The sequence below is a fragment of the Dendrobates tinctorius genome, unplaced genomic scaffold (genome assembly GCF_039654945.1).
Source record: "Dendrobates tinctorius isolate UK_male_01 unplaced genomic scaffold, ASM3965494v1 ptg000243l, whole genome shotgun sequence".
NCBI classification, from domain to species: domain Eukaryota; kingdom Metazoa; phylum Chordata; class Amphibia; order Anura; family Dendrobatidae; genus Dendrobates; species Dendrobates tinctorius.
In genome coordinates this window covers 732,057-758,970 of record NW_027361910.1, presented here as the reverse complement: position 1 = coordinate 758,970, position 26,914 = coordinate 732,057, and the positions used below count along the sequence as shown (strand labels likewise).

The window sequence follows — 26,914 nt, the reverse complement described above, 5'->3', positions numbered from 1 at the left end:
TTCCTCTACGATAAGCATTTCAGAATGGCAGATGTCAGTGGCGGCCGATGTGCTGTCCATTGACTACATAGATTTCCATTGTAGTCTATAAGAAATGAGCATCATCTTTCCTGAGCCATAGCTATCAGTGCAATAACAATGATTCCATTTCACATTTTGAGTCTGACCTGTGATTTATGATCTGCCGTGTTCACATTATAAACACTATTCAGACTGTGTGGTTATGACTTTATCAGTATGCGAAATCTTCCAAATAATTTCATGTCTGATTTGAAGATAGTGAACTTCTGTGTTAATTGGAAATACTCATTGTGTTTATTGGATTTAGTTATTTTATAGGGAATCTGTCACTAGGTTTTTGCCAATTTATCAAACAGCAGCATAATGTAGAGACACAGACCCTGATTACAGCGATGTGTCGCTTACTGAGCTCTCAGCTAGGGCAGCAAAAACCTGAAGACAGATTCTCTTTAAGGCTACGACTACATGAGACATTGAAATTGCAGTTTCCCATTGTGACATTGCATTTAATGATTTTTCTTGTTGTTGCTTTGTGATCTAATGCAATACAACGTCACAAATGTTTCAACATGTGTTAGATTTTCTGTGGCTGGTTACTAGTTGCACACAACTTGCTATGAGCCCAACTAAATGTAAGTCGCTTTTGACTGTGACTTGATTGGAGTTTAGCTATGTTTTAGAGCAAAATCACAGCTCTAAAATAGTCAATTGTAATGTGCATTTGTATTCAGCTCCCTGTAGTCTGATACCCCTAATAAAAAACCTGATTAAGCAATTACCACCAGAAGTCTCATAATTAGTAAATTCAGTCCACATGTGTGTAATTTATTCTCAGTATAACTACACCTATTACACGTGTGTGTGTGTGTGTGTGTATGTGCGTGCGTGTGTATACACAGTGGCATATAAACGTTTAGGCACCCCTGGTCAAAATTACTGTTATTGTGAACAGTTAAACAGATTGATGATGAAATTATCTCTAAAAGGCCTAAAGTTAAAAGATTACACATTTTCTTTGTATTTTAGGCAAAAAATATATATATTATAATTTTTTACCTTTTAAAAATTACTAAAAGCAAAATGGGACGATGCAAAAGGTTGGTCACCCTTGGAGATTTGTGTGCTCAGAACTTTGACCAAGGATTCAGACCTTTATTAGCCTGTTAAAGTTGTGACTTGTTCACTGTCATCGTTAGGAAAGGCCAGGGGATGCAAATCCTCGTTTTATACAAACCCAGCCTCCTTTAACCTTATGCCAAAAAACAGCCGCCCTGGGTACTTCTAAGCAGCTGCCTAGCACTCTGAAAATTAAAATGGAGACCTACAAAGCAGGAGAAGGCTATAAGAAGATAGCAAAGCGTTTTAAAGTTGGCAGTTAACAGGAACAGTGGAGGTCAAGATAAGATGTGGAAGACCAAGCAGAATTTCAGTGAGAGCTGCTCGTAGCATTGCTAGAGGGGCAACTCTAGGCCACACCACTTGACTGCAAAAGACCTTCAGAAAGATTTAGCTGACTCTGGTTGTGATATGTTGTTCTACTGTTCAGCGGCACCTGTACAAATATGCCCTTCATGGAAGAGTCATCTGAAGGAAACATCTCCTGCGTCCTCAACATAGAATTGAGCATCAGAAGTATACAAACATCTAAACAAGCCTGAAGCATTTTGGAAACAAGTCCTGTGGATCGATGAGGTTAAAATACAACTCTTTGGCCACAATGATCAAAAGGTATGTGTGGGGGAAAAATGGCACAGAATTGCAGAAAAAGAACATCTCGCCAACCATTAAGCATGGGGGTGGATCAATCATGCTTTGGGGTTGTGTTGCAGCCAATGGCACGGGGAACATTTCACAGGTAGAGGGAAGAATGGATTCAATGAAATTCTGACAAATTCTTGATGCAAACATAACACCATCTGTAAAAAAAAGCTGAATTTGGAAAAAGGGATGGCTTCTAGAAATGGATAATGATCCTAAATGCACGTCAAAATCCACAATAGACTACATCAAAAGGCATAAGCTGAAGGTTTTCAATGGCCCTCACAGTCCCATGATCTTCGTGAGCATCAATGAAAAATAGCAGAGCATACAAGACAACCCAGGAATCTCACAGAACTGGATGAATTTTCTTAGCAAGTATGGATAAAAGTTCCTCAAACAAGAATTGTCTGGCTACAAAAAGTGTTTACAAGCTGTGATACTTGGGGGTGCTACTAAGTACTAACCATGCAGGGTGCCCAAACTTTTGCATTGGACCATTTTTCTTTTTTTAATTTTTACAATGTAAAAAATGACTATATTTTTTCCGCCTAAAATACAATGGAAATGTGTAATTTTTAACTTTACGCTTTTTAGAGATGATTTCATCTTCTACTTGCTTAACTGCTCACAATAACAGTCATTTTGACCAGGGGTGCACAAACTTTGACACGCCATTGTATACTATATATATACACACACATGCATATGTTACTCATAAGTTAACCTACTCTTAGTTAGCCATTTATCTACTCTTTAGATCTGCTTGATTTCTTCGTATTCTATCATCTACATGTAATATTCCACTTTTCTCTACAGCAAGAGCATACAGACTCGCTCCGCAGCCTCCGATTCACACTTGCCTTTGCACATTCTATTATGGAAATTGCCAGTCTCAAAGGCGGGTCTGTGGACGTGAGTGCGTCTGTGACATCTGAGTACCAAATGCAGGAGAGTGTTGTGGCGGATCAGATTAGCCTGCTAAGCCGAGAGTGGAGGTAAGCCTGTCTGCTACAAGTGATAAATCTACAGCTGTAATATCCAGACACGGGGATTAGTGGTGACTAGGTTATTAGGACTTTACCATGAATTTAACCCTCCCGACACCATGTTACAATTAGACCCTATGAGGATTGCTTTACAAGTGTTATTTGAATCTTATTACTTTGATGGAAAAAAAAATAATTTACCCTAAAAGAAAAAGCAGCTGGGCCTAAGATGATACAAGCTGCTTTTTTTCTGTACTTTAAATTGGACCCAGATAAATTCTGGGGGGTTTTTGTACAATCGTTAACTCCCTGTCTTGAAAGTCCTTTTTTTTTTTTTTTTTTGTTCTTGAACATAAAACCGTATGTTACTCTTGGATACTAACACGAGAGAGTGAATATAACAAATATGGATGCCAACTTGTGGCTAGCTCATTTTTATGTACTTTCTTTTAGTTACGCAGAACAACTGGTTCTCTATCTCAAAGCTGCAGAACTTCTCTCGAACGGGCTTCAGACGGCCATCGAGCAGGTCAAGAGTGGGAAACTGTGTCTCTCCTGTACAGTTAAACAGGGTAGGCATTCGTGTGCATGACCATGACAAATCCTTAGGTATATGGCCACAATTCTTCTTCTGACTGTTCATCCAGTCGATTGACAAATGGGATCAGGAGGGAAGAATTTGCTCTTTTAGGCCACGTTCACAATTTCAGTATTTGGTCAGTTCTTGTATAACTATTTGTAAGGATTTGGTGAAAAATACAGAAGTGGTGATGCGTTTCTATTCTACTTTTCCTCTGATTGTTCCACTCCTGGTTTTCTCTTACAAATACTGAAAGCTTAGAGCAGATTGGATCATGCATTTTTGTTGTACCGACATACTTACCCTTTCCCTTATCACATTCCTCCGTAAAACTTGAAGGACATGTGCTTTTTTTTTCAATCGTACTAACCACGTAATAATAATATGGTCAATAAAGCTTCCCTTGTGTCCCACACATGACAGGCAACGCTAAGTAAGACTGTCGGGAGAAATGATACAAATATCCAATATCTGCACCTTCCTGATACCATTACTTAGTATAGCTGCCAGGCACATCCATTGCTGATCATCTCTGATTAGACCAGGCTTCAGATTACAGATACAAATCCAATGTATCGGATCATTTCACTGATCTCTTGGAAGAATCTGGTCAGCTTCATAGACATTAGATGACCATTGCTGACAAATCCTGAAGTCTACGGCCACTTCAGACATACAGTTAGGTCCATATATATTTGGACAGAGACAACATTTTTCTAATTTTGGTTCTAGATATTACCACAATGAATTTTAAACAAAACAATTCAGATGCAGTTGAAGTTCAGACTTTCAGCTTTCATTTGAGGGTATCCACATTAAAATTGGATGAAGGGTTTAGGAGTTTTAGCTCCTTAACATGTGCCACCCTGTTTTTAAAGGGACCAAAAGTAATTGGACAGATTAAATAATTGTAAATAAAATGTTCATTTCTAGTACTTGGTTGAAAACCCTTTGTTAGCAATGACTGCCTGAAGTCTTGAACTCATGGACATCACCAGACGCTGTGTTTCCTCCTTTTTGATGCTCAGCCAGGCCTTCACTGCGGTGGTTTTCAGTTGCTGTTTGTTTGTGGGCCTTTCTGTCTGAAGTTTAGTCTTTAACAAGTGAAATGCATGCTCAATTGGGTTGAGATCAGGTGACTGACTTGGCCATTCAAGAATATTCCACTTCTTTGCTTTAATAAACTCCTGGGTTGCTTTGGCTTTATGTTTTGGGTCATTGTCCATCTGTAGTATGAAACGACGACCAATCAGTTTGGCTGCATTTGGCTGGATCTGAGCACACAGTATGGCTCTGAATACCTCAGAATTCATTCGGCTGCTTCTGTCCTGTGTCACATCATCAATAAACACTAGTGACCCAGTGCCACTGGCAGCCATGCATGCCCAAGCCATCACACTGCCTCCGCCGTGTTTTACAGATGATGTGGCATGCTTTGGATCATGAGCTGTACCACGACTTCGCCATACTTTTCTCTTTCCATCATTCTGGTAGAGGTTGATCTTGGTTTCATCTGTCCAAAGAATGTTCTTCCAGAACTGTGCTGGATTTTTTAGATGTTTCTTTGCAAAGTCCAGTCTAGCCTTTTTATTCTTGATGCTTATGAGTGGCTTGCACCGTGCAGTGAACCCTCTGTATTTACTTTCATGCAGTCTTCTCTTTATGGTAGATTTGGATATTGATACGCCTACCTGCTGGAGAGTGTTGTTCACTTGGTTGGCTGTTGTGAAGGGGTTTCTCTTCACCATGGAGACTATTCTGCGATCATCCACCACTGTTGTCTTCCGTGGGCGCCCAGGTCTTTTTGCATTGATGAGTTCACCAGTGCTTTCTTTCTCAGGATGTACCAAACTGTAGATTTTGCCACTCGTAATGTTGTAGCAATTTCTCGGATGGGTTTTCTCTATTTTTGCAGCTTAAGGATGGCTTGTTTCACCTGCATGGAGAGCTCCTTTGACCACTTGTTTCCTTCACTGCAAAACCTTCCAAATGCAAGCACCACACCTCAAATCAACTCCAGGCCTTTTATCTGCTTAATTGAGAATGGCATAACGAAGGGATTGCCCACACCTGTCCATGAAATAGTCTTGGAGTCAATTGTCCAATTACTTTTGGTCCCTTTAAAAACAGGGTGGCACATGTTAAGGAGCTGAAACTCCTAAACCCTTCATCCAATTTTAATGTGGATACCCTCAAATGAAAGCTGAAAGTCTGAACTTCAACTGCATCTGAATTGTTTTGTTTAAAATTCATTGTGGTAATGTCTTGAACCAAAATTAGAAAAATGTTGTCTCTGTCCAAATATATATGGACCTAACTGTAGGTTCCTCATAAATAACAAGATGGATAAATTCTACAATTTCTGACCTACTATAGTGTAATCTCCAGCGCGTAGATAATACATGTGAGATCTCTGCTGAGTGTTTTGTGTTTTTTGGTTGCTTAGTGGTAAAGAAGCTGAATGATCTGTACAAATCTTGCGTGTCTTCCTGCCATTGCCTGAATGTGCGACTTCAGAGGTTCTTTGCTGACAAACAGAAGCTCATGGACCGGATCAACAGCATCACCGCGGAAAAGCTGATCTTCAGCTACACAGTCCAAATGGTGAGTGGCAGCAGACATAGGCATTGCATTCATTCTTGAGTTGTCGTCATCATGGAACTAATGAATGAAATCGCCGCACTCGCCATAATTCCACTGCATTTACTTAATTGCTTATTGCCGATCCAACAAGAGGAGAATACTACAGGACTGAAAGAGAAGAAGTCATACCAGTCAGACACATGTTCACATTTACTGCTAGAACCCTTTAAAACAAGTGATTGCATACATGGGGGACCAACCACTGGGAGCCCCATTGATTACTAGAATGAAGGATCTAAAGGTCTATGTCACGCAGACCCGTCCTGTGTGACATGACCCACAGGTCGGTAACTAAAACAACAAGACACGGCACATGTAACTGTCCTGTGTGACACGACCCGCAGGCCGGTAACTAAAACAACAAGACACAGGGGAAGGGGAAACAGTTACGACGGTGGGCCCTGCGATAGGGAACGGGGACGTGGAGACCTCCTGCAGTCCCCTGAGTCAGTGTCTCTACACTCCTAACGATCCCTAGGCCGGTTCCGCACCGTGCGCCGATCAGGATACCTAAAATCCCTAGCTCGCCCTGAACCAATCCCTTACTAGTGAAGTGGATGGTGCAGAAACTAATCCCACCACTGCACTAAAACACACATTGAGGAAAGTGACAAACAGGGAAACACCACTTAGCTTTGCTCTGTTGCTAATGCTCCCAGCAACAGAGTCCGACACCTGAGTGCATCTTTTCCTCCAACCGGATCCAACACCTCAGTGCAACTTTACAGCAACAGAGTCCCAGATGTGAGTGCAGCTCTTCCAGCAACAGAGTCCAGCATCCGAGTGCAGCTCTTCCAGCAACAGAGTCCAGCATCTGAGTGCAGCTCTCTTCCAGCAACAGAGTCCAGCATCTGAGTGCAGCTTTCACCATAGCTGCCACGCCACCAAGCTTTGCAAGAACTCCTTGCTGACACCATAGCTGCCCGGGACTCTTCTCAAGTTCCTTCCTTCCCCAAGGATGGTTGGAAAAGACCAATATCACCAACAGTGAGTGAAACCACCTGCTACACCTGTATAGGCAGGACCCAAGGAATCACACCTGCTTCATTTTCATGTGCAATAACACTAACCACCACCGGGGGCAAACTAGAACAAAAGACACCACCGTGCAATAACCCCAATGGCCACCGGGGGCAAAACCAACTCCAAGCAACCAGCTCAAAGGAAAAAAAAGGTTACTTATTCAAAACCTGTCATAATCCAGCATGGTTCATGACAGTCTATAAGGGGATATACACTCCCTGACAGAAGTTGTCGCTTATCCAAGTTATGTAAATAAAAGCTTATAACCTGACATTAAATTCATCCATTGGTTGTATAAATTATTCTTTTGAAAGCTGAAACTCTCCGAAATGTGGTTTAGGTTAAGAAAATAAACTGGCATCAATGCAGAAATATTGATCATTTAATGGACACAGAATGGTCAGATTTTGGCAAGACAAAAGTTTTGTCGCCTGGTCATATGATGCACCCAATCCTAGTTTACATCCTCACCTGTGCTCAGTAAATGATTGGTTAATTATTGGGTCTGTATAAAAAGAAACCCAGCACCCCAGACCTTCACTTGAGCTGCAACTTGAGCTCTGACAACGTGCCAAAAATCCACCCTGCGACCAAAGCCTGGATTATCAAGAGGCTGAAGACCAGATCCACTACAGAGGTGGCTGGCACCTTTAATGTGTCTCAGCGTCAAGTACAAAGAATTAAAAAAAGATTCGAAGAGACTGGAGATGTGTTGGACAAGCCCAGGTCCGGCAGACCCCGCAAGACAACTGCTCAGGAGGAACGTTTGTTGGTTAGAAAATCCAAAGCAAGCCCCTCTTCCACTGCAGCAGAGCTCCAACATGCCTGGTCACCTCAAGTCCCTGTGTCAACTAGAACAGTTTGTAGGATTCTGTCTCGAAATGGCTTCCATGGTCGAATCAGTGCCCAGAAGCCAGCACTAAACAAAAGGCAAATAAAAACCCGTGTGGCATTTGCAAAGTCCCACAGCCTGCTAAACAGATGGACCCTGGAAAAGTGGCAGAAGGTGGATTTCTCTGATGAATCTTCAGTAGAATTAGACCACAGCCGCCACAAATACTGCAGGAGACCTACTGCATCCCGTATGGATCCTAAATACACTCAGAAAACAGTTACATTTGGTGGTGGAAAGATCACGGTCTGGGGTTACATTCAGTATGTGGGTGTGCGAAACATTTGCAAGGTGGAAGGCAATATCAATAGCCTAAAATATCAAGAAGTATTAGCTACCTCTTATATTCCAAATCATAAAAGGGGTCAAATTCTGCAGCAGGATGGTGCTCCATCTCATACATCCATCTCTACAACAAAGTTCCTCCAGGCAAAAGAGATCAAGATGCTCAAGGACTGGCCAGCCCAGTCACCAGACATGAACATTATTGAGCATGTTTGGGGTAGGATGAAAGAGGAAGCTTGGAAGACAAAACCAAAGAATCTAGATGAACTCTGGGAGGCATTTAAGACTGCATTCTTTGCTATTCCTGATGACTTCATTAATAAATTGTATGAATCATTGTTGAACCGCAAGGATGCAGTCCTTCTGGCTCATGGAAGTCACACAAAATATTAAATATGACTCTAATAGGCACCACAACTTCATTCACCAATGTTATGCAACATATATTTGTATTTTAAGTTAATTATTTGTTAGAATATCACGTTACTTTCTGTGGCCGACAAAACCTTTGTCTTGCCAAAATCTGACCATTCAGTGTCCATTAAATGATCAGTATTTCTGCATTGATGCCAATTTATTTTCTTAACCTAAACTACATTTCGGAGGGTTTCAGATTTCAAAAGAATAATTTCTACAACCAATGGATGAATTTATCGTCAGGTTATAAGCTTTTATTTACATAACATGGATAAGCGACATAACTTCTGTCAGGGAATGTAGTAGCCTCTTCTTAATTTTCCATTCTTAAAGGGGTGTCCACTTTTTCTTAAAAGTGTTAAAAGACCTTCCTAGCAGGATGACTGATGGATTCTCAATTAAAAAAGCATTCCCCATCATTATTATTAGTGTAAACGTGTTAATATACTCACTGATGGCCATCCTCCCCAGTTTCTAGACTTTGATTCCAAATCCCTGGATCACACTAAGGTTTGTGTGAGCCAGAAGTCTCTTTTACAATGAAAGCCTATGGAGCCTTGTTCTGACACTGTATTGGCTTACATTATAAAAGTGATTTCTCACACATAAGCCCCAGGGTCAGCGAGTTGGAATAGAAGTCATGTGATTCAGAAGAGGACCGGATCGGCGCTGGAAACATGAGAACGGCGATCAGTGATTATATAACAAAGTCTATAGAAGACAAATGCTGCATAATTTTTCTCCTTCGCCTCATTGGGGGACACAGGACCATGGGTGTTATGCTGCTGCCACTCGGAGGACACTAAGCAACTATACAAAGAAATTAACTCCTCCACCGCAGTATTCACCCTCTGCTGGCTCTATGTTGAACCAGTTCTTGCTTAGTGTCTGTAGGAGGCATTTGGGTCTGGCTTTCAGACCCCAACTTTTCATTTTTTGTTTTGATTTTTTTTTTCAAACAGAATAAGGGGCGATAGGTCTTTTCAATGTACCGATCTCCACAAATCATCAACAGGTGGGAACGCAGAGTGTCGTCTCCCCTTACCCCTCTTGCACCATCTCAATGCCATGCCTGGGCTCACCTTAGGCGCGACGGGTCCCTTTCATGGGTCCGCTCTCCCCACACCGACAACAGATGGGAACATGGGGTGTCGCCCCCATGTGCGCCCTACTGGAGCTAGGCCTTCAGCTGGTCAAAATGCCCTGCCTCCACCCCAAAGGATGACCCCAGGGAATATGCAGAGGCTCCCAATGGCATCCGTGCAGCCCCACTGCAACCCCACTGTCAGGAAGTGGATGATGGAAGGAGGCGAATGGGCCCTCTCCACTTCCCTATCAAAGGGATAGCGGATCGAGGGTGATCTGCACAGCCAACATTTTCAACTGTGGTGCTGTTTCCGCCTATGTACCTGGCTATGCTGCATCTGGCCAGTAAGTAAGTGCAGAGTCCTTGGTCGGCAGGAGGGTTCCTTCCTTGGCGCAGGGATGGTTCTGGCTCCTAGGGGGATGGGTGTCCCGTCTGCGGAGCTTTCATTGCGCAATTGCTGCCGCCGCAAATCTAGCCCCCGGCTTCTGGCCGGGATAGTCCTAGCTCTGCCCACCGGGGTGGCTCCGCCCACGTCTTAGGCGCTTCTCGCTCTGAACAAGAAGCGCTGCAGTCGCATCCCTGCTCTCTGGCCTGACTCTGCCCACAGGGACGCACCTTATACACCGCAGGGCGTACTATCTCTGGGGGCACGGACACAGGACCTGGGTAAGCTGGACACAGTGCTTAACCACTTCCTTGCAGTAGCCTCTAAGCAGCATTTACAGGCCAATATTTCTCAGTCAAAGGCATCTAAGAAGGCTAATAAGACAAAAAAAGTGGTGTATGCCTCATGTAATGCCCCACTACCACGGAGACACCGTACTTCAATCTGTGTGGCCCGCGACCTTTCATGCGCACAGGAGCCGTCTGCTTATGCCGACCCTTGAGTGGGCCACGTCTCTGGCACAGTCCATGGCTTCCCTTGCTAAAGCTATAAAATCCTTCTGTGATTCCTCCTTAAGCCAGGGCATCAGTTTGCCTTGTGTAGAAGGCCCTTCAGCCATGCGAGAGTCTTCCTTAGACAGGGGCCGGACAACAGCAGAAGATGTGGAATCTTCTAGGAAACGTCCCCATAGCTCGTCCCCCAGTCATTCTGGTGCCTTGGCGTCCGCAAGCTCCGTTTCCTGCTCCTCCTTACCAGGGGATTGCAGCGAACACGACTCAGAATATGAGTCAGATGTGGCTGGAGACCCGGACTCGCAAAAGTATCAGGAGTCTTTAGATTCTCTCACTGAATCGGTCAATAAGTCTCTGAGAGTAGACGAAGAGACCGGGACTAGTCCGGGTCACACTATGTCCTTTAAAAGGACAAAACTTTCTCACAGGGTGTTTGCTAACCACCCTGAGTTTACGGACATTGCTCAGAGGTATAGAAGTCGCCCAGACAAGCGATTCTCAGGGCAAAAGCCGCTTGAAGCAGGGTACCCCTTTGCCCCTACTCTAAGAAAAGAGTGGACTGAGTCCCCTGCAGTGGATCCACCCATATCACGTCTCGCTTCCAAAACTCTCTTGTCTTTGTCTGACGGCTTGTCTATTAAAAACCCCACTGATTGACAGATTGATAATCTCGCTCGGTCAGTCTTTGAAGCTGGCAGCGCAGCACTTTTCCCATTCTTTGCCTCAACATGGGTGGCCAGAGCTATAGTGGCCTAGTGGCCTGGGCAGAAACTCTAGCTAAGACCAGCCGAGACAATAACCTACCTCACGAGGCGGTCAGTCTCGCTTACCAGATTGCCCAGGCTGGGGATTATGTTGTATATCCCTCTCTAGATGCAGCTAACTGTGCCGTGTTAGCAGCCGCAAATGCCATTACTATCAGGAGAGCATTATGGCTCCGAGAGTGGCGAGCAGATTACGCTTCCAAAAAATCTTTAACTTCCCTGCCTTACCAGAGCGAGCGATTGTTCGGAGACAAACTAGACCAAATTATCTTTGATACTACTGGAGGAAAAACGAAATTCCTCCCTCAGCAAAGACCCAGTTGGCCTTTTCGAAGCCAACTCCAGGTTCATTTCCAGCCATTTCGCAGCACCGCAAGCTGGTCCTCTGCAACCCCTTCCTCTAGCTCGGCCCGTCCCCCGCGTAGGGACAGGGCTCCGCAACCCTCATACAAGCCCTCTCATTCCTGGATAAGCAGACCCTCACAGTCCAGACCCAAGGGTACCACATCCCGCAAGTTCTCTGCTCAATGACTCATTGCGGTATCCGGAGAACACAGACAGAGTAGGCAGCCGTCTACTCTTGTTTCGTCAAGTCTGGCTGGCGGTCATTCACGACCAATGGGTCAGAGATCCGGTGTCCTCCGGATACAAAATAGAATTCTAGTCTCCCCCCCAACACACTTCTTCCAGTCGCGTCTTCCAAAGACGGAGGCGCATGCAGCCCTATTTTATCAGGCCATATATGCACTCCGCAAGGACCGAGTCATCGTCCCTGTCCCACACACAGAAAGGTTCAAAGGGTTTTACTCAAACCTGTTTGTGGTTCCAAAAAAGGATGGAACCATGCGTCCCATTCTGGACCTAAAACTATTGAACAGGTTTGTCAAGGTTCGTCATTTCAGAATGGAGTCCCTCCGCTCAGTCATCACCTCGCTGGATAAAGGGGAATACCTCGCGTCTGTCGACATCAAGGATGTATATCTTCACATTCCAATCTTTTCAGGTAACCAAAGATTTCTACGCTTTGCTGTCGGCGACGAGCACTTAAAGTTCACTGCCTTGCCCTTCGGTCTCGCCACCGCTCCCAGAGTGTTCACCAAGGTCATGGCAGCCATCATGTCTATTCTTCACTCACGGGGCGTGGTGATTCTGCCCAACTTAGACTACCTCTTCATCAAGGGATCGTCCCTTCCGGGCTGTACAGAGTGTGTCAGCATCACTGTGGACACTCACTCATTTGAGTTGGCTGGGAAACCTAAGCAAGTCCTCCCCAGCACCATCCCAGTGAATCTCCTTTTTGGGGTTATCCTGGACACTTCCCAAGGGTTGGTGATTATCCCTCCAGAAAAGGTCTCGGCACTAATCCAGGTGGCCCGGAAGCTTTCTCTTGGCCGTCCCACTCCCTACGGTTCGGCATGCAGGTCCTGGGGAAAATGGTGGTGACAATCGAGGCAGTACTGTTCGCTCAACTATATCTCCGTCTTCTGCAGCAGGCATTGCTGACAGCTTGGGACAGAAATCCGTCCTCTCTGGACCGCCGGTTTTGCCTGTCCCTCTGGATCAGGTGGTCTCTCAGGTGGTGGACGTCGATGTCCTCATTGAGTCAGGGAAGGTCTTTCCTTCCAGTCCACTGGCTGGTGGTGATCACAGACACCAGTCTTCTAAGTTGTGGAGCGATCTTACGTTACCACACGGCTCAGGGACGCTGGTCCATTTAGGATTCGCGTCTCCCAATCAACATTCTCGAGATTCGGGCAATCATGCTAGCCCTTCGGCGATTCCATCAACTTCTAGCAGGTCGCCCCATTCAGATTCAGTCAGACAACGCTTCGGCGGTGGCGTACATCAACCGTCAGGGGGCACACAAAGCAGAAGGGCGATGCTCGAAGTAGCACATGTTCTGCGATGGTCCGAGACAAACCATTCAGTCATCTCTAAAGTTCATATTCCAGGAGTAGAGAATTGGGCTGCAGAATTTCTCATCCGTCAGGGTCTGGCCTCGGGAGAGTGGTCCCTTCATCCGGAAGTTTTTCAGCAGACTTGCCAGCGCTGGGGAACACCGGATGTAGACCTCATGGCCTCCAGACTAAATGCCAAAGTTCTGGCATTCGTAGCTCGGTCCCGCGACCCATTAGCCATCGGGTCGGATATACTGGTGCTCCTGTGGCATCAGTTTCACTTCCCTTACGTTTTTCCGCCGCTTCCACTAATTCCAAGGGTCATCCAGAAGATCAAGGCAGAAGGAATCCCGGTGATTCTCGTCGCACCAGACTGTCCATGCCGAGCGTGTTACACGGAACTAGTGCAATTGGTCGCCCGACGTTCCCTGGCGGTTACCGGACCGCCAAGACCTTCTCTCTCAGGGGACAATTTACCACCAGAGCTCGAGAGTTCTGAGTTTAACGGCCTGGCCATTGAATCCTGGATTCTAGCCCAGGCCGGTTTCTCGCAACAAGTAGCTTCCACCATGATTAACGCTCGGAAACCTATATCCATGCGCATTTACCATCGTATCTGGAAGGCTTTTTTCTTTTGGTGCAGAACCCGCGGATGTTCCCCACTTATGTTTTCTATCCCTTCCATTTTGGAGTTTCTCCAAGTAGGGTTAGACTCAGACCTGGCACTGACTTCTCTCAAATGTCAAATTTCGACCTTATCCGTCCTGTTTCAACGAAGGATATCTTCCAAATCGCAGATTAAGTCCTTCGTACAGGGAGTGTAGCATCTTGTTACCCCTACAAGATGCCACTGGAGCCTTGGGACCTTAATTTGGTCCTAGGTGCCTTGCAAGAAGCCCCTTTCGAACCTCTGCAGGACGCAACACTTGTCCTTCTTTCTTGGACAGTTGCTTTTATTGTGGCGGTAACATCCATCAGGCAGGTCTCAGAATTGGCAGCCTTGTCTTGCAAGCCTCCATTTCTAGTTTTCCACCAGGAAAAGGTGGTGTTGAGGACGTCTCCAACCTTCTTACCTAAGGTCGTCTCTTCTTTTCATCTGAATGAGGACATAGTTTTGCCCTCATTCTGCCCAGTGCCGGTCCATCGTACTAAGAAAGCTCTCCAGACTTTGAATTTGGTTAGGGCACCAGGAAAAATACCTTTCCCGAGTGGCGTCTTTCCACAAATCAGATTCCCTATTTGTGCTTCCGGAGGGACACAGAAAGGGTTTACCTGCTTCTAAAGCTACAATAGCCAGGTGAATCCGCTCAGCGATCCAAGACGCTTACCATGTCAGAGGTTAGCCTATCCCAGCAGGGATTAAGGCACACTCCACTCTGTAAGTGGGGGCTTCCTGGGCCATTCGGCATCAGACATCGGCAAAGCAAGTTTGCAAGGCTGCGACTTGTTCCAGCCTACACACGTTTGTTAAGCATTACAACATTCATTCTTAAGCTTCTGCAGCTGTGGCCCTTGGCAGACAGATTCTGCAGTCGGCAGTATCACATCTGTAGGGCAGATTTAACCTGTTGGTACATGAGGTTTCAGCTGTCGTACTGTTTCCCACCGAGGGACTGCTTTAGGACGTCCCATGGTCCTGTGTCCCCCAATGAGGTGAAGGAGAAACAGGGATTTTTGAGTGTACTTACCGTAAAATACTTTTCTCCGAGCCACTCATTGGGGAACACAACACCCACCCTGTTAGCCTGTTTGCTTGTGGTTGTTCTTTGGTTTTGACATATTGCGTTACTTTGTTTGCTAATTACGAACTCCTACTGCTTTGGCACCGAACTGGTTCAACATAGAGCCAGGAGAAGGGTGTATACTGCGGAGGAGGAGTTAATTTCTTTGTATATTTGCTTAATGTCATCCTAGTGGCAGCAGCATAACACCCATGGTCCTGTGTCCCCCAATGAGTGGCTCGGAGAAAAGGATTTCACGGTGAGTACACACAAAAATCCATGTTTTCTGGAAACCAAGTGCAAAAATGATTTCTAGCTCCAATTACATGCTCTTATTTATTTATTTTTACTTGTCACCCAAAGTGGACAGTTCCTTTACTAGTGCCACTGTTGACCAAATGCTGTACCAGGTCTCAATTCTGCAGCTTAGTCTCCTATAATTAGTTAGTAGTTCCTCGTTTGGAGGATGAGGCACTTTCTCCCTAGGTCAGACCCCCACCAACACTTCCTACAATGTCTCTGTTCAAACATTGCAAAGGGAGGTTTCTTTGTCTGCTGGCATTCCCAGTACATAGAGGCTTCTTTTAGTGTCCACCATTTGAAACATGCCTTTACAAATCACAAACTTGCATACAAACTGATAAAAATGTTAGATTTTTAGTTTTTCCCTATTAAACAATATATAGTAATACTGAACTGTTATTTCAGGTGCAGTCAGCAGCGTTAGATGAAATGTTTCATCATCGAGAAGACTGTGTGCAGAGATACCACAAAGCTCTGCTCCTGATGGATGGATTGCTGAACTTCATGACTGACCAGGCAGATATAGAGAATATCAACAAATGTAAGTTTACTTAGTTATGTCTGTTACTGAATGTTAGCTCACTACAGTATATCTGCATATACAGTGCCTTGCGAAAGTATTCGGCTCCCTGGAACTTTTCAACCTTTTCCCACATATCTTGCTTCAAACATAAAGATACCAAATGTAAATTTTTGGTGAAGAATCAACAACAAGTTGGACACAATTGTGAAGTTGAATGAAATGTATTAGTTATTTTAAATTTTTGTGAAAATACAAAAATTGAAAAGTGGGGTGTGCAATATTATTCAACCCCTTTACTTTCAGTGCAGCAAACTAACTCCAGAAGTTCATTGTGGATCTCTGAATGATCTAATGTTGTCCTAAATGACTAATGATGATAAATATAATCCACCTGTGTGTAATAAAGTCTCCGTATAAATGCACCTGCTCTGTAATAGTCTCAGGGTTCTGTTTGAAGCACAGAGAGCATCATAAAGACCAAGGAACACAACAGGCATGTCCGTGATACTGTTGTGGAGAAGTTTAAAGCCGGATTTGGATACAAAATGATATCCAAAACTTTAAACATTCCAAGGAGCACTGTGCAAGCGATCATATTGAAATGGAAGGAGTTTCATACCACTGAAAATCTACCAAGACCCAGCCGTCCCTTTAACCTTTCATCTCAAACAAGGAGAAGACTGATCAGAGATGCAGCCAAGAGGCCCATGATCACTCTGGATGAACTGCAGAGATCTACAGCTGAGGTGGGACAGTCTGGCCATAGGACAACAATCAGTTATACACTGCACAAATCTGGCCTTTATGGAAGAGTGGCAAGAAGAAAGCCATTTCTCAAAGATATCCATAAAAAGTGTCATTTAAAGTTTGCAACAAGCCACCTGGGAGACACACCAAACATGTGGAAGAAGGTGCTCTGGTCAGATGAATTCAAAATTGAACTTTTTGGCAACAATGACAAACGATATGTTTGGCGTAAATGCAACACAGCTCATCATCCTGAACACACCATTCCCACTGTCAAACATGGTGGTGGCAGCATCATGGTTTGGGGCTGCTTTTCTTCAGCAGGGACAGGGAAGTTGTTTAAAATTGATGGGAAGATGTATGGAGCCAAATACAGGACCATTCTTGAAGAAAACCTGTTGGAGTCTGCAAAGGACCTGAGGCTGGGACGGAGATTTGTCTTCCAACAAGACAATGATCCCAAACATAAAGCAAAATCTACAATGGAATGGTTCACAAATAAACGTATCCAGGTGTTAGAATGGCCAAGTCAAAGTCCAGACCTGAATCCAATCGAGAATCTGTGGAAAAAGCTGAAAACTGCTGTTCACAAACGATCTACATCCAACCTGACTGAGCTCGAGCTGTTTGCCAAGGAAGAATGGGCAAGAATTTCAGTCTCTCGATGTACAAAACTGATAGAGACATACCCAAAGAGACTTGCAGCTGTAATCACAGCAAAAGGTGGCGCAGCAAAGTATTAAGTTAAATGGGCCGAATAATATTGCACGCCCCACTTCTCAGTTTTTGTCTTTCCACAAAAATTTAAAATAACCAATAAATTTCGTTCAACTTCACAGTTGTGTCCCACTTGTTGATTCTTCACCAAAAATTAAGATTTGGTACCTTTATGTTTGAAGCATGATATGTGGGAAAAGGTTGAAAAGTTCCAGGGGGCCAAATACTTTCGCAAGGCACTGTAGTAAAAATCACCGTCTCCTTTAAAGCTCAGCCATACGGGTGCCGTGATGACAGGCATGGAGGTCTTCAACAGACTCCTGACTGTTATAGCAACCCATCAGGTGCGTTGTTGGGCTCATGGGATAATACGCCCCCCGGCCGACACGCAGTTAAAGCCACTTCAAGAGTATCCGGGACTTTACAAAAAAATGTATCTAAGCACTAACATGCAGGTAAGCCGTTCTTTCCCAGCACAAAGTGGTCACAGACCGCTCTTGCCAGGAAATAAAAAGCCTCTGCTGACATCACATCACATACGGCTTCTTTTCCGCTCCGCTCTGTTAACAGGGCGGGACTTCCAAGGTCAATCTGATTGCCGGTTCCCGACTGCCTAACTGTGGGAGCAGGCTGTCAATCAATGACCTTGGAAGTTCCGCCCTGTCGCGTAAGCAGAGGCAGCTGATTCTCCTTCAGGAGCCCTCTGTGACCACTCGGTGCCTGGAAAAACGGCACTGGGCACAACAGGCAGGTAAGTTGCAATTAGTGTTTAGATAATTTTGTTGTTCTTTGTAAAGATACCTCCTTTAACAGCCACATTTAACAGGGTAACAAATGCTGTGGAATCTTTGCTCCACCCATGGCTGTAAGAGACACGTCCTGGCTGCAAGTGAAAGCCATTTTCTGCATGGAATGTATCGGACTGTGAACTCACTCCATATACCAGCTACAGGCATGTCCCACAACTGCAGCAAAGAGCCCATAAGTAAGCTTGCGAGCAGGGACCTCACTCCTAATGTCACTGTTTGAATTGTCTTAACTTGTATTGAATTTATTGTCTGTACATGTCCCCGCTTAATTGTAAAGTGCTGCGGAATATGTTGGCGCTATACACTCACTGGCCACTTTATTAGATACACCTGTCCAACTGTGTGTTAAGACTTAATTTCTAATCAGCCAATCACATGGCGGCAACTCAGTGCATTTAGGCATGTAGACATGGTCAAGACAATCTCCTGCAGTTCAAACCGAGCATCAGTATGGGGAAGAAAGGTGATTTGAGTGCCTTTGAACATGGCATGATTGTTGGTGCCAGAAGGGCTGGTCTGAGAATTTCAGAAACTGCTGATCTACTGGGATTTTCACGCACAACCATCTCTAGGGTTTACAGAGAATGGTCCGAAAAAGAAAAAAAATCCAGTGAGCGGCAGTTCTGTGGCCGGAAATGCCATGTTGATGCCAGAGGTCAGAGGAGAATGGGCAGACTGGTTCGAGCTGATAGAAAGGCAACAGTGACTCAAATTGCCACCCATTACAACCAAGGTAGGCAGAAGAGCATCTCTGAACGCACAGTGCGTCGAACTTTGAGGCAGATGGGCTACAGCAGCAGAAGACCACACTGGGTACCACTCCTCTCAGCTAAGAACAGGAAACTGAGGCTACAATTTGCACAAGCTCATCGAAATTGGACAGTAGAAGATTGGAAAAACGTTGCCTGGTCTGATGAGTCTCGATTTCTGCTGCGACATTCGGATGGTAGGGTCAGAATTTGGCGTAAACAACATGAAAGCATGGATCCATCCTGCCTTGTATCAACGGTTCAGGCTGGTGGTGGTGGTGTCATGGTGTGGGGAATTTTTTCTGGGCACTCTTTGGGCCCCTTGGTACCAATTGAGCATCGTTGCAACACCACAGCCTACCTGAGTATTGTTGCTGACCATGTCCATCCCTTTATGACCACAATGTACCCAACATCTGATGGCTACTTTCAGCAGGATAATGCGCCATGTCATAAAGCTCGAATCATCTCAGATTGGTTTCTTGAACATGACAATGAGTTTACTGTACTCAAATGGCCTCCTCAGTCACCAGATCTCAATCCAATAGAGCATCTTTGGGATGTGGTGGAACGGGAGATTCGCATCAGGGATGTGCAGCTGACAAATCTGCGCCAACTGTGTGATGCCATCATGTCAATATGGTCCAAAATCTCTGAGGAATGCTTCCAGCACCTTGTTGAATCTCTGCCACGAAGAATTGAGGCAGTTCTGAAGGCAAAAGGGGGTCCAACCCCTTACTAGCATGGTGTACCTAATAAAGTGGCCAGTGAGTGTATAAATAAAAATTATTATTATTATTATTATTATTATAAGTGATACATTTCTGGAATTATGCGGCTCTCGGAGGGTGTAGCAAAAACTTTATAACAGATTCCTTTTAAGAATTGTATGAAAAGGAGGATGAATGAACTCATGGAGATCAACATCCGACACTGCGGAGACACCAACACGTGTTTCTCAACGCAGTGATTCTATAGCAATGCCCCCATTCCTTATGGGAAATATGTAAAACATGCAAAACAGAAGCCGCGGAGACACCATCACGTGTTTCTCAACGCAAGCAATGACCAGCCAGGTCTTTGCCCGGGAAGGAACAACCACGGGAAGGGCAGTCTCCAATGAAGGAAACCACCTATGCCAAAACATGGTATCCATCCACATACAGCTGTTTCGGGGTATTGCCCCTCATCAGTGTGGAGTAGGAAACTGGCTGGTAGGAGCAATGCCTAGTAAAAAGACTATGAAAAGGAGGATGAATGAACTCATGGAGATCAACATCCGACACTGCGGAGACACAATCACGTGTTTCTCAACGCAGTGATTCTAGAGCACTGCCCCCATCCCTTATGGGAAATATGTAAAACATGCAAAACAGAAGCCGCGGTGACACCATCACGTGGAGATCTCCATGAGTTCATTCATCCTCCTTTTCATAGTCTTTTTACTAGGCATTGCTCCTACCAGCCAGTTTCCTACTCCACACTGATGAGGGGCAATACCCCGAAACAGCTGTATGTGGATGGATACCATGTTTTGGCATAGGTGGTTTCCTTCATTGGAGACTGCCCTTCCCGTGGTTGTTCCTTCCCGGGCAAAGACCTGGCTGGTCATTGCTTGCGTTGAGAAACACGTGATGGTGTCTCTGCGGCTTCTGTTTTGCATCCTTTTAAGAATTGTCAGGAACACTAAATACTGGATCACTGTCCTGACACAACTATTTCCTGCTTGCCAACTTTTGTAGTATTTTCGTCAGACTCTTGGGTTTCAATTGATTTAATACTGAAGATGAAAAACAAAAATTATTCCCATTCACAATAAATCATCCATAAGCTTTTAATGACTAAGCACAAGAAACGTATTTATAATGCTGATATATAAACTGGAGCAACTGTAACAGATTGACATCTCCAATATCATTCATTGTAATTGTCACGACTGTCGGATTTTCCGGGGCCAGGTTCTCCTACCCTGCTGTCCAGATTACTTCTAATGGTGAAGATGCCGGGGCCACTTGCTTTGCTGAATTCCTGAATCTGCACATATCTGTCCTCTCCTCCACCCAGGGAAATGGGTAGTCGTAGTGTATGAAAATACAGAAACCAGACTAACAAGGGATACGTACAGCGATAAAAGAAAATACAAATCACACAAATATGCACTCACAAACAATAGAGTGGAACCCCGGAGAGTGAAGGAAGGAAAAAACACAAATATAGGATGAGGAATTGCACACAGACAAATCACCAAGTAACAGTCTTTAGAAAAACACTCCAACCGCCTCCTCAAACAACCAACTACTCAAGCTCCTGGGCCAGACAGCAAGAAACTGACACTCGCATCCCTAATATCCAGAGGCGAGTATATATAAGAGAGGGGAGTGGCCTACACTGAACAGCTGAGACCATCAATGCTGGAAAGCTATAGCAGCGCTCAGCTAAACAGATTAAGGGTGTGTGCACACGCTGTGGAAAAAAAAAAAACGCTGTGCAGACGCTGCGGAATTGTCCGCGCAGATTTGCTGCGGTTTCAAAACCGCAGAAAGAATTGACATGTCAATTCTTTCTGCGGATTCCGCTGCGGTTTGCCATCTCCTCCATTGTGGTGATGAAAAACCGCAGGGCAAAACCGCAGGCTAATCCGCAGGTAAAACCGCAGGTCTTTTGACCTGCAGATTTACCTGCGGATTTTACAAAATCTGCGCGGCCAAAGCCGCAGAGCATTCCGCAGCTGGGCACATACCCTAACCCCTGCACTGCTAGCACCTACATCGTTTAATAAGATGGTGAGGTGTTGTGAACTCATTTTCTGGTTTACCTCTGGCTTCTGGTGAGGGTGGTGGAGCTGGCTGTGTTGACAGAGGAGTCGTGAGTTCTCCATCCGGGCTCCCTCTGGTGGTGGCAGTAGGTAATGAAGCTGAACTAAATGGCAAAAACCTGCCACCTGAGGAGGAGGACTGTGAGTGGACATCGGGAGTCTCTGACTGGATTTAAGACAGCCGACTCCCTAATTTTGTGCTGGTGATTTTTCCTGCCCTGAGGTTCTGGTTTCCAGTTCTGTTCCTGCCTTCTCAAGCTAAGCGTGCTCTGCTATTTTTTCACATGAGATTTGGTCTGGTTTACTCAGTTTTTGTGGTCAGCCAGCCCCTGCTGGGGCTGTGCTGAATTTCCATTCTCATGTCTCTGTTTATGCCAGTTTGCTTTTTGTCCCTGATCAGATTGGTCTCTTTTTGCTCTGTCTTCAGAATATACCAGAGTGCTGATATAGGGAATTGAAGTCTAGCGACTTCAGGGTTTTTTGTTATCAGAAAGTGTTGGACAGGGTTTTGTGCGTGATTGCAGACAGCTTCTTTCCTTTCCTGTCCTTTCTAGTTAGTATGGGCCCCATCGTTTGCTCAGCCTATTTTTCTATCTGTGTTTGTGTTTTCATCTTGTCTCACCGGCAATACATGTTTGGGGGCTGTCTATTGCTTTGGGGTGCCTACTCTGGGGCAGTTTAGATTTCCTCTTTCTTGCTTTAGGCTTTTTTAGTTCTCCGGCTGTGACGAGGCGTCTAGGATCATCGTAGGTACGCTCCACGGCTACTGCTAGTTGTGTGGATAGGATCAGGGGTCTGCAATCCGCTTAGTTACCAACCTCTCTGGTTTTCTGTGGCTTAGCTTGTTTTTGTTTTTCCTCCTCGGTGACTCATTCATAACAGTGAGGTGCTTCTAATCAGTGCAGGAAATCAGATGCTGCGGTCTACTGTCACCTCTCTGCTGTGGTAAACCCGTGATAGTAGCATATATATATATATATATATATATATATATATATATATATATATATATATATGGTACGTCATCTATGCTGAAATGTGTTTACCTTAATCCTTCATTGTCCTTGCACTCCATGAATGTTTCTGTTCTTTCTTACAGGTAAACTGTGTATAGAACGACGACTGTTTGCACTTCAAGGAAGCATTTGTGCATGAGTCCTTGTCCCAGATATCTTCAGGTTACATTTCCTCTCATTCTGGAAGAAGAACATTGCCAGAATTGTGTCCAGTCCATTCTTCTCATTTCCTTACCTGGGATGAACCCTATAAAACATTGATTCTCTCAGTACCTCATGGAAATCCCCCACTACATTTTTCAACATTCTCCTTTGTACATTAATATGACATTATTTCCGATGAAGAACGCCTGGAGAACATGTCATGCAATTTATGTTGTAGTAACAGGACAGCACAAAGGAGAAGGTAAATAAATTGTGGCGCCATGCACTCTTTAAGGACATGAATGGCCAAGAGTGCTTGTGAAGTTTTGAATAACAGCACAGTATGTCGCCTGTAGAGACTGCCCAGCTTGGTGTAAAAGTACACCCTCGGCAACATAATTCACCCAAGCCAAAATGGAGACATGATCTGCCTGATGGTACAAGAATGATAACACTGTTACTCTTTATATAGCCACATAGTCTAACCAGGATGTGGACTAAAAAGCAGCAATGTCCTGGTTACCTTAGTGTTCCCCTCACCAGCTGGCACTGAACATCGTAGGGTTCCTCACTGAGTCGCATCTTGCACAAAGCCGTCATTACGTTTTCTGCAGGTCTGTTAGTATTTCGTTTTGCACAGTTTCAAATAATTGAAGCTGTTCTGTAGATTGGATCCTTGCTCTCCTTTACAGAGAACTAATAGTATGAGAATTATGGATATATCTCAACACCATCATCAAGGAGAATCGAAAAAAAAGTACTGTATTTTATTTGCCAATGCTTGGAGTAACTTTTGCACAGATTGGAGTTTTTTTCATGAACTTTAACCTGCCACAGGCTCTGGACTAATCCAAGGACGTAAAATGAGCTAATTTCCCTATGTGTGCCCCTTTAGTATTCCATTTCCTTTGGAACGCCTCCTTTTCTCAATCTTGAGCAGTTTACTGAAGATTTCCTAGGAGTTTAGTGAACAAGTGTATTATGTGGATCAGGAACTGAGAAATATCCTCATGTAGCTGAGGACAGAACTGAGTCCCCTAGTGCAGCGTTGAATAATACCGTTTCCCTGCATGTTCTCTTTATAAAACTGTTTTTCCTTGCACTTTATTCACTTTTAATGAAGACTTGAGAATGTCAACCAAAATGTTTTCTTGAACATACAAAGAACGTGTCATTATTCAATTGGGCTGGTATGTTCAGAACTGGCATAGACGGCGAAACGCTAGGTTATCTGAAGCCAAGGTTGCTTCTCTCGTGTTGTTTCCTTTTGTACTACACTACCAGTGTAAATATGTTAGTGTACATAAAATATATATATATGTATATAATGTAGGTTTTACAAAGACTGTAAATTGCAGTAAGATGCGACTATCACACGTTTGTTGCTTTGTCTTCCTGTCAATAGTTTTCTTATTGTGTGATTCATTCATGTGCAACAGAGAAAATAGTCATGTTGCTGCTCCTCCGTGCTTATGTTGATGACACAATTCAGACTCGACACGCGTGCGTTCGCAAGGTCACTATTGTGGACTTATATGATGCCTAAAGAAGAAGGATTATCAACAAGCCCTATGGGATATTGCCACTTTAATACACCAATCCATGTAATACATACAATCATTTTCTAATAGGGATATGTATCAATGGATTAAGTCCAGACTTGCAATATAGGATGCAATATATGGCTGTGATAAGTGCAAAATTGCATTGACAAATGAGCTGGGAATGGATGGACTCAATAACCGAATTTGATGGTGGCAGAAATGGGATCTGATTGGAGCTGCTATTATGAAACAAGAACTCTGCTTAGATTCAGAAGTATTACTCCGTAACTTATGGTTTACAGGTCTTTTGAAGCAGTCGGTCATGTTCAGATAGTATACAATGGAGTTAACTTCACTGTGTATTGTCAGTAGACATGTCTATTAACCCTGAGTACAGGTTAAATAGTATTTATGGTGTTACCTTTGTTTCGGGTTCTGGGACTTAATCTGGGGTTAGTCCTACACAGTAGAGAATTCACTGAAACCTGGTCATTGTAACAACCTCGGAAGATCATGTTACCACTGCTTCTCCAATTTTACTTCTCAATACTTGAAAATTTATTTAATGCTTTTAGTCGATAAACATTAAGCGCCTTGAGGCCGATCGAGACCTAGGAAATCAGTTTTGTAGAAGCAAAATCTATTTTGCTGTGCTAGGTAGTGTTAGGCCTCTGGCCACAAGGGTGAAGTAACTGTTTTATTTGCCATTAGCTAGGTTGCATTTTTATCACGTTTTTATGTTATTTGTAGCATTTATTCAAAGATTTGGTATTTATTGTGTGCTAGCCAAAAATACGATAAAGAAAATAAAAAAGGTTAAATAAAAAAAATTGCAGATTTTTCACAATGAAAAGTGCCCTTTTTAACCCATTTAGTACCATAGTTGAACAGAGTATTGCAAGTGATGCTCTCAATATTGTCTACTTAAAGCTGAGGGTAACTTATTCTGCTTTGTCATGTGTGCTTATGTATGATATGGGAGTGGTCAGATGGAAAAATGTTTTACAAGACTTTGTTTTTAAAGCCTTACTAATTCAGTGCAGGACATTGGGCAAGCCTTTCTGGCGAATAGCTAGTGACTGGCCATTATGCCCACTACTCTTGGTTACACAGTCCAAAGTTGCGCCAAAGGCATACATTTCTGGAGAGACTCTGCTGGATTGAGTCAGTCTGACATTTCCACTGTTCTCTTAGAGTGAAAGGGTTAAACTAATGGCATAAATCTGAGATTAGCTAGTTGCACATGTAGAAATAACTTCTCGGTAGGCTTCCCTACTAAATGTGCTTTTTGTATTATGAAATACGCTGGTTTGGGTGATAAAATACATGGTTGGAGAAATATGATGTGGAATGTCTGCTTTTATAAAAATTTAGTTAAATTGATAGTGTTTGAGACATGATTGTTTTTGATTTTTCTTCGATTTTTGTTTTTTGTGTGCTGCATTGATTTATTTTATTTGTATACCTTCAATAAGAAAATGTAAAAAGAAAAAAAAAGAAATAAAATTTTAAAACGTATTTTACTTGTATTTATTTAAAACAACACAAACACACTTGCAAGGGCAATACGAGAAACTTGCGAAAGTCTCTCGCCTCAATACCCGGAACTGCCGCCGGCACTAGGGACCGGAGTGTGCGGCTGCATGTCTTTCTATGCAGCTGAACGCTCCAGTCCAAACCGCCGGCGGCAGTGCCGGGTATTGAGGCGAGAGACTAGCGTTTGTTTCTCGCCTTGCACTCGCAAGTGTTTCTTACAGCTGAAACTTAACGTCAGGGTAGCTGTCGATCAGTGACATCAGTCACGTGACACCACCGCTGTAGGAGATAATCAGGACCCCAGCGGAGGATTCCTTATGAAGGGATATACACCTTTTTTGAAGATTAGTGGCATTTTCTAGGGATATGTTATATACAACCCCTGGCAAAAATTATGGAATCACCGGCCTTGGAGGATGTTCATTCAGTTGTTTTATTTTGTAGAAAAAAAGCAGATCACAGACATGGCACAAAACTAAAGTTAATTCAAATGGCAACTTTCTGGCTTTAAGAAACACTAAAAGAAATCAAGACCAAAAAATGTGGTAGTCAGTAATGGTTACTTTTTTAAACCAAGCGTGTACCGGGGGTTAAAGGGAAGCATCGGCAGGGAGGGGGCTCCCTCCGTGCTTCCCTGAGCCCCCCAAGGCAGCACAATGTGCAGCGCTGCTGCGGGGGGCTCCTTTCCTGCAGGCCCCCGAACCCAAGATGGCGACGGGGGCCTTCGGGGGCCTGCAGGAAGCTGGCTTCCTCAGTGCCTGCAAAGCGCAGGCATGAGGAAGCCTTCTGCACTGCCTGTGACAGATCGCTGATCTGTCACAGTGATCTGTGATGTGACAGATCAGCGATCTGTCACAGGACAGTGATATCCCACCTGGGACTATTTAATAAAGTTAAAAAAAAAATAAAAAAAAAGTGTTAAAATAATTTTTTAAAAATCACCAAATAAATTAGAAAAAAAAAAATATTCCCCCAAATAAATCCATTTTTTGGAAATAAAAAAAAAACAATAAAAGTACACATATTAGGTATCGCC

The 26,914-nt window shown here is 44.0% G+C and overlaps 1 protein-coding gene across 3 annotated transcripts in view; it reads left to right on the top strand.

Annotated features, from left to right (window-relative positions):
* The window catches only part of ULK1 (unc-51 like autophagy activating kinase 1), a 115,558-nt gene extending 89,698 nt beyond the window's left edge, over positions 1-25,860 (top strand). For 2 of the 3 annotated variants that reach the window (XM_073557031.1, XM_073557029.1), the window contains 6 exons: positions 2,599-2,777; positions 3,222-3,340; positions 5,795-5,952; positions 15,169-15,234; positions 15,684-15,819; positions 22,738-25,860. In XM_073557031.1, coding sequence (XP_073413132.1) covers positions 2,599-2,777; positions 3,222-3,340; positions 5,795-5,952; positions 15,169-15,234; positions 15,684-15,819; positions 22,738-22,793 — 714 coding nt within the window. In that variant the 3' untranslated portion in view covers positions 22,794-25,860. The remainder of the gene's footprint in view (positions 1-2,598; positions 2,778-3,221; positions 3,341-5,794; positions 5,953-15,168; positions 15,235-15,683; positions 15,820-22,737) is intronic. The other variant, XM_073557030.1, reaches the window with a different exon arrangement.
* Positions 25,861-26,914: the final 1,054 nt, after the last annotated feature.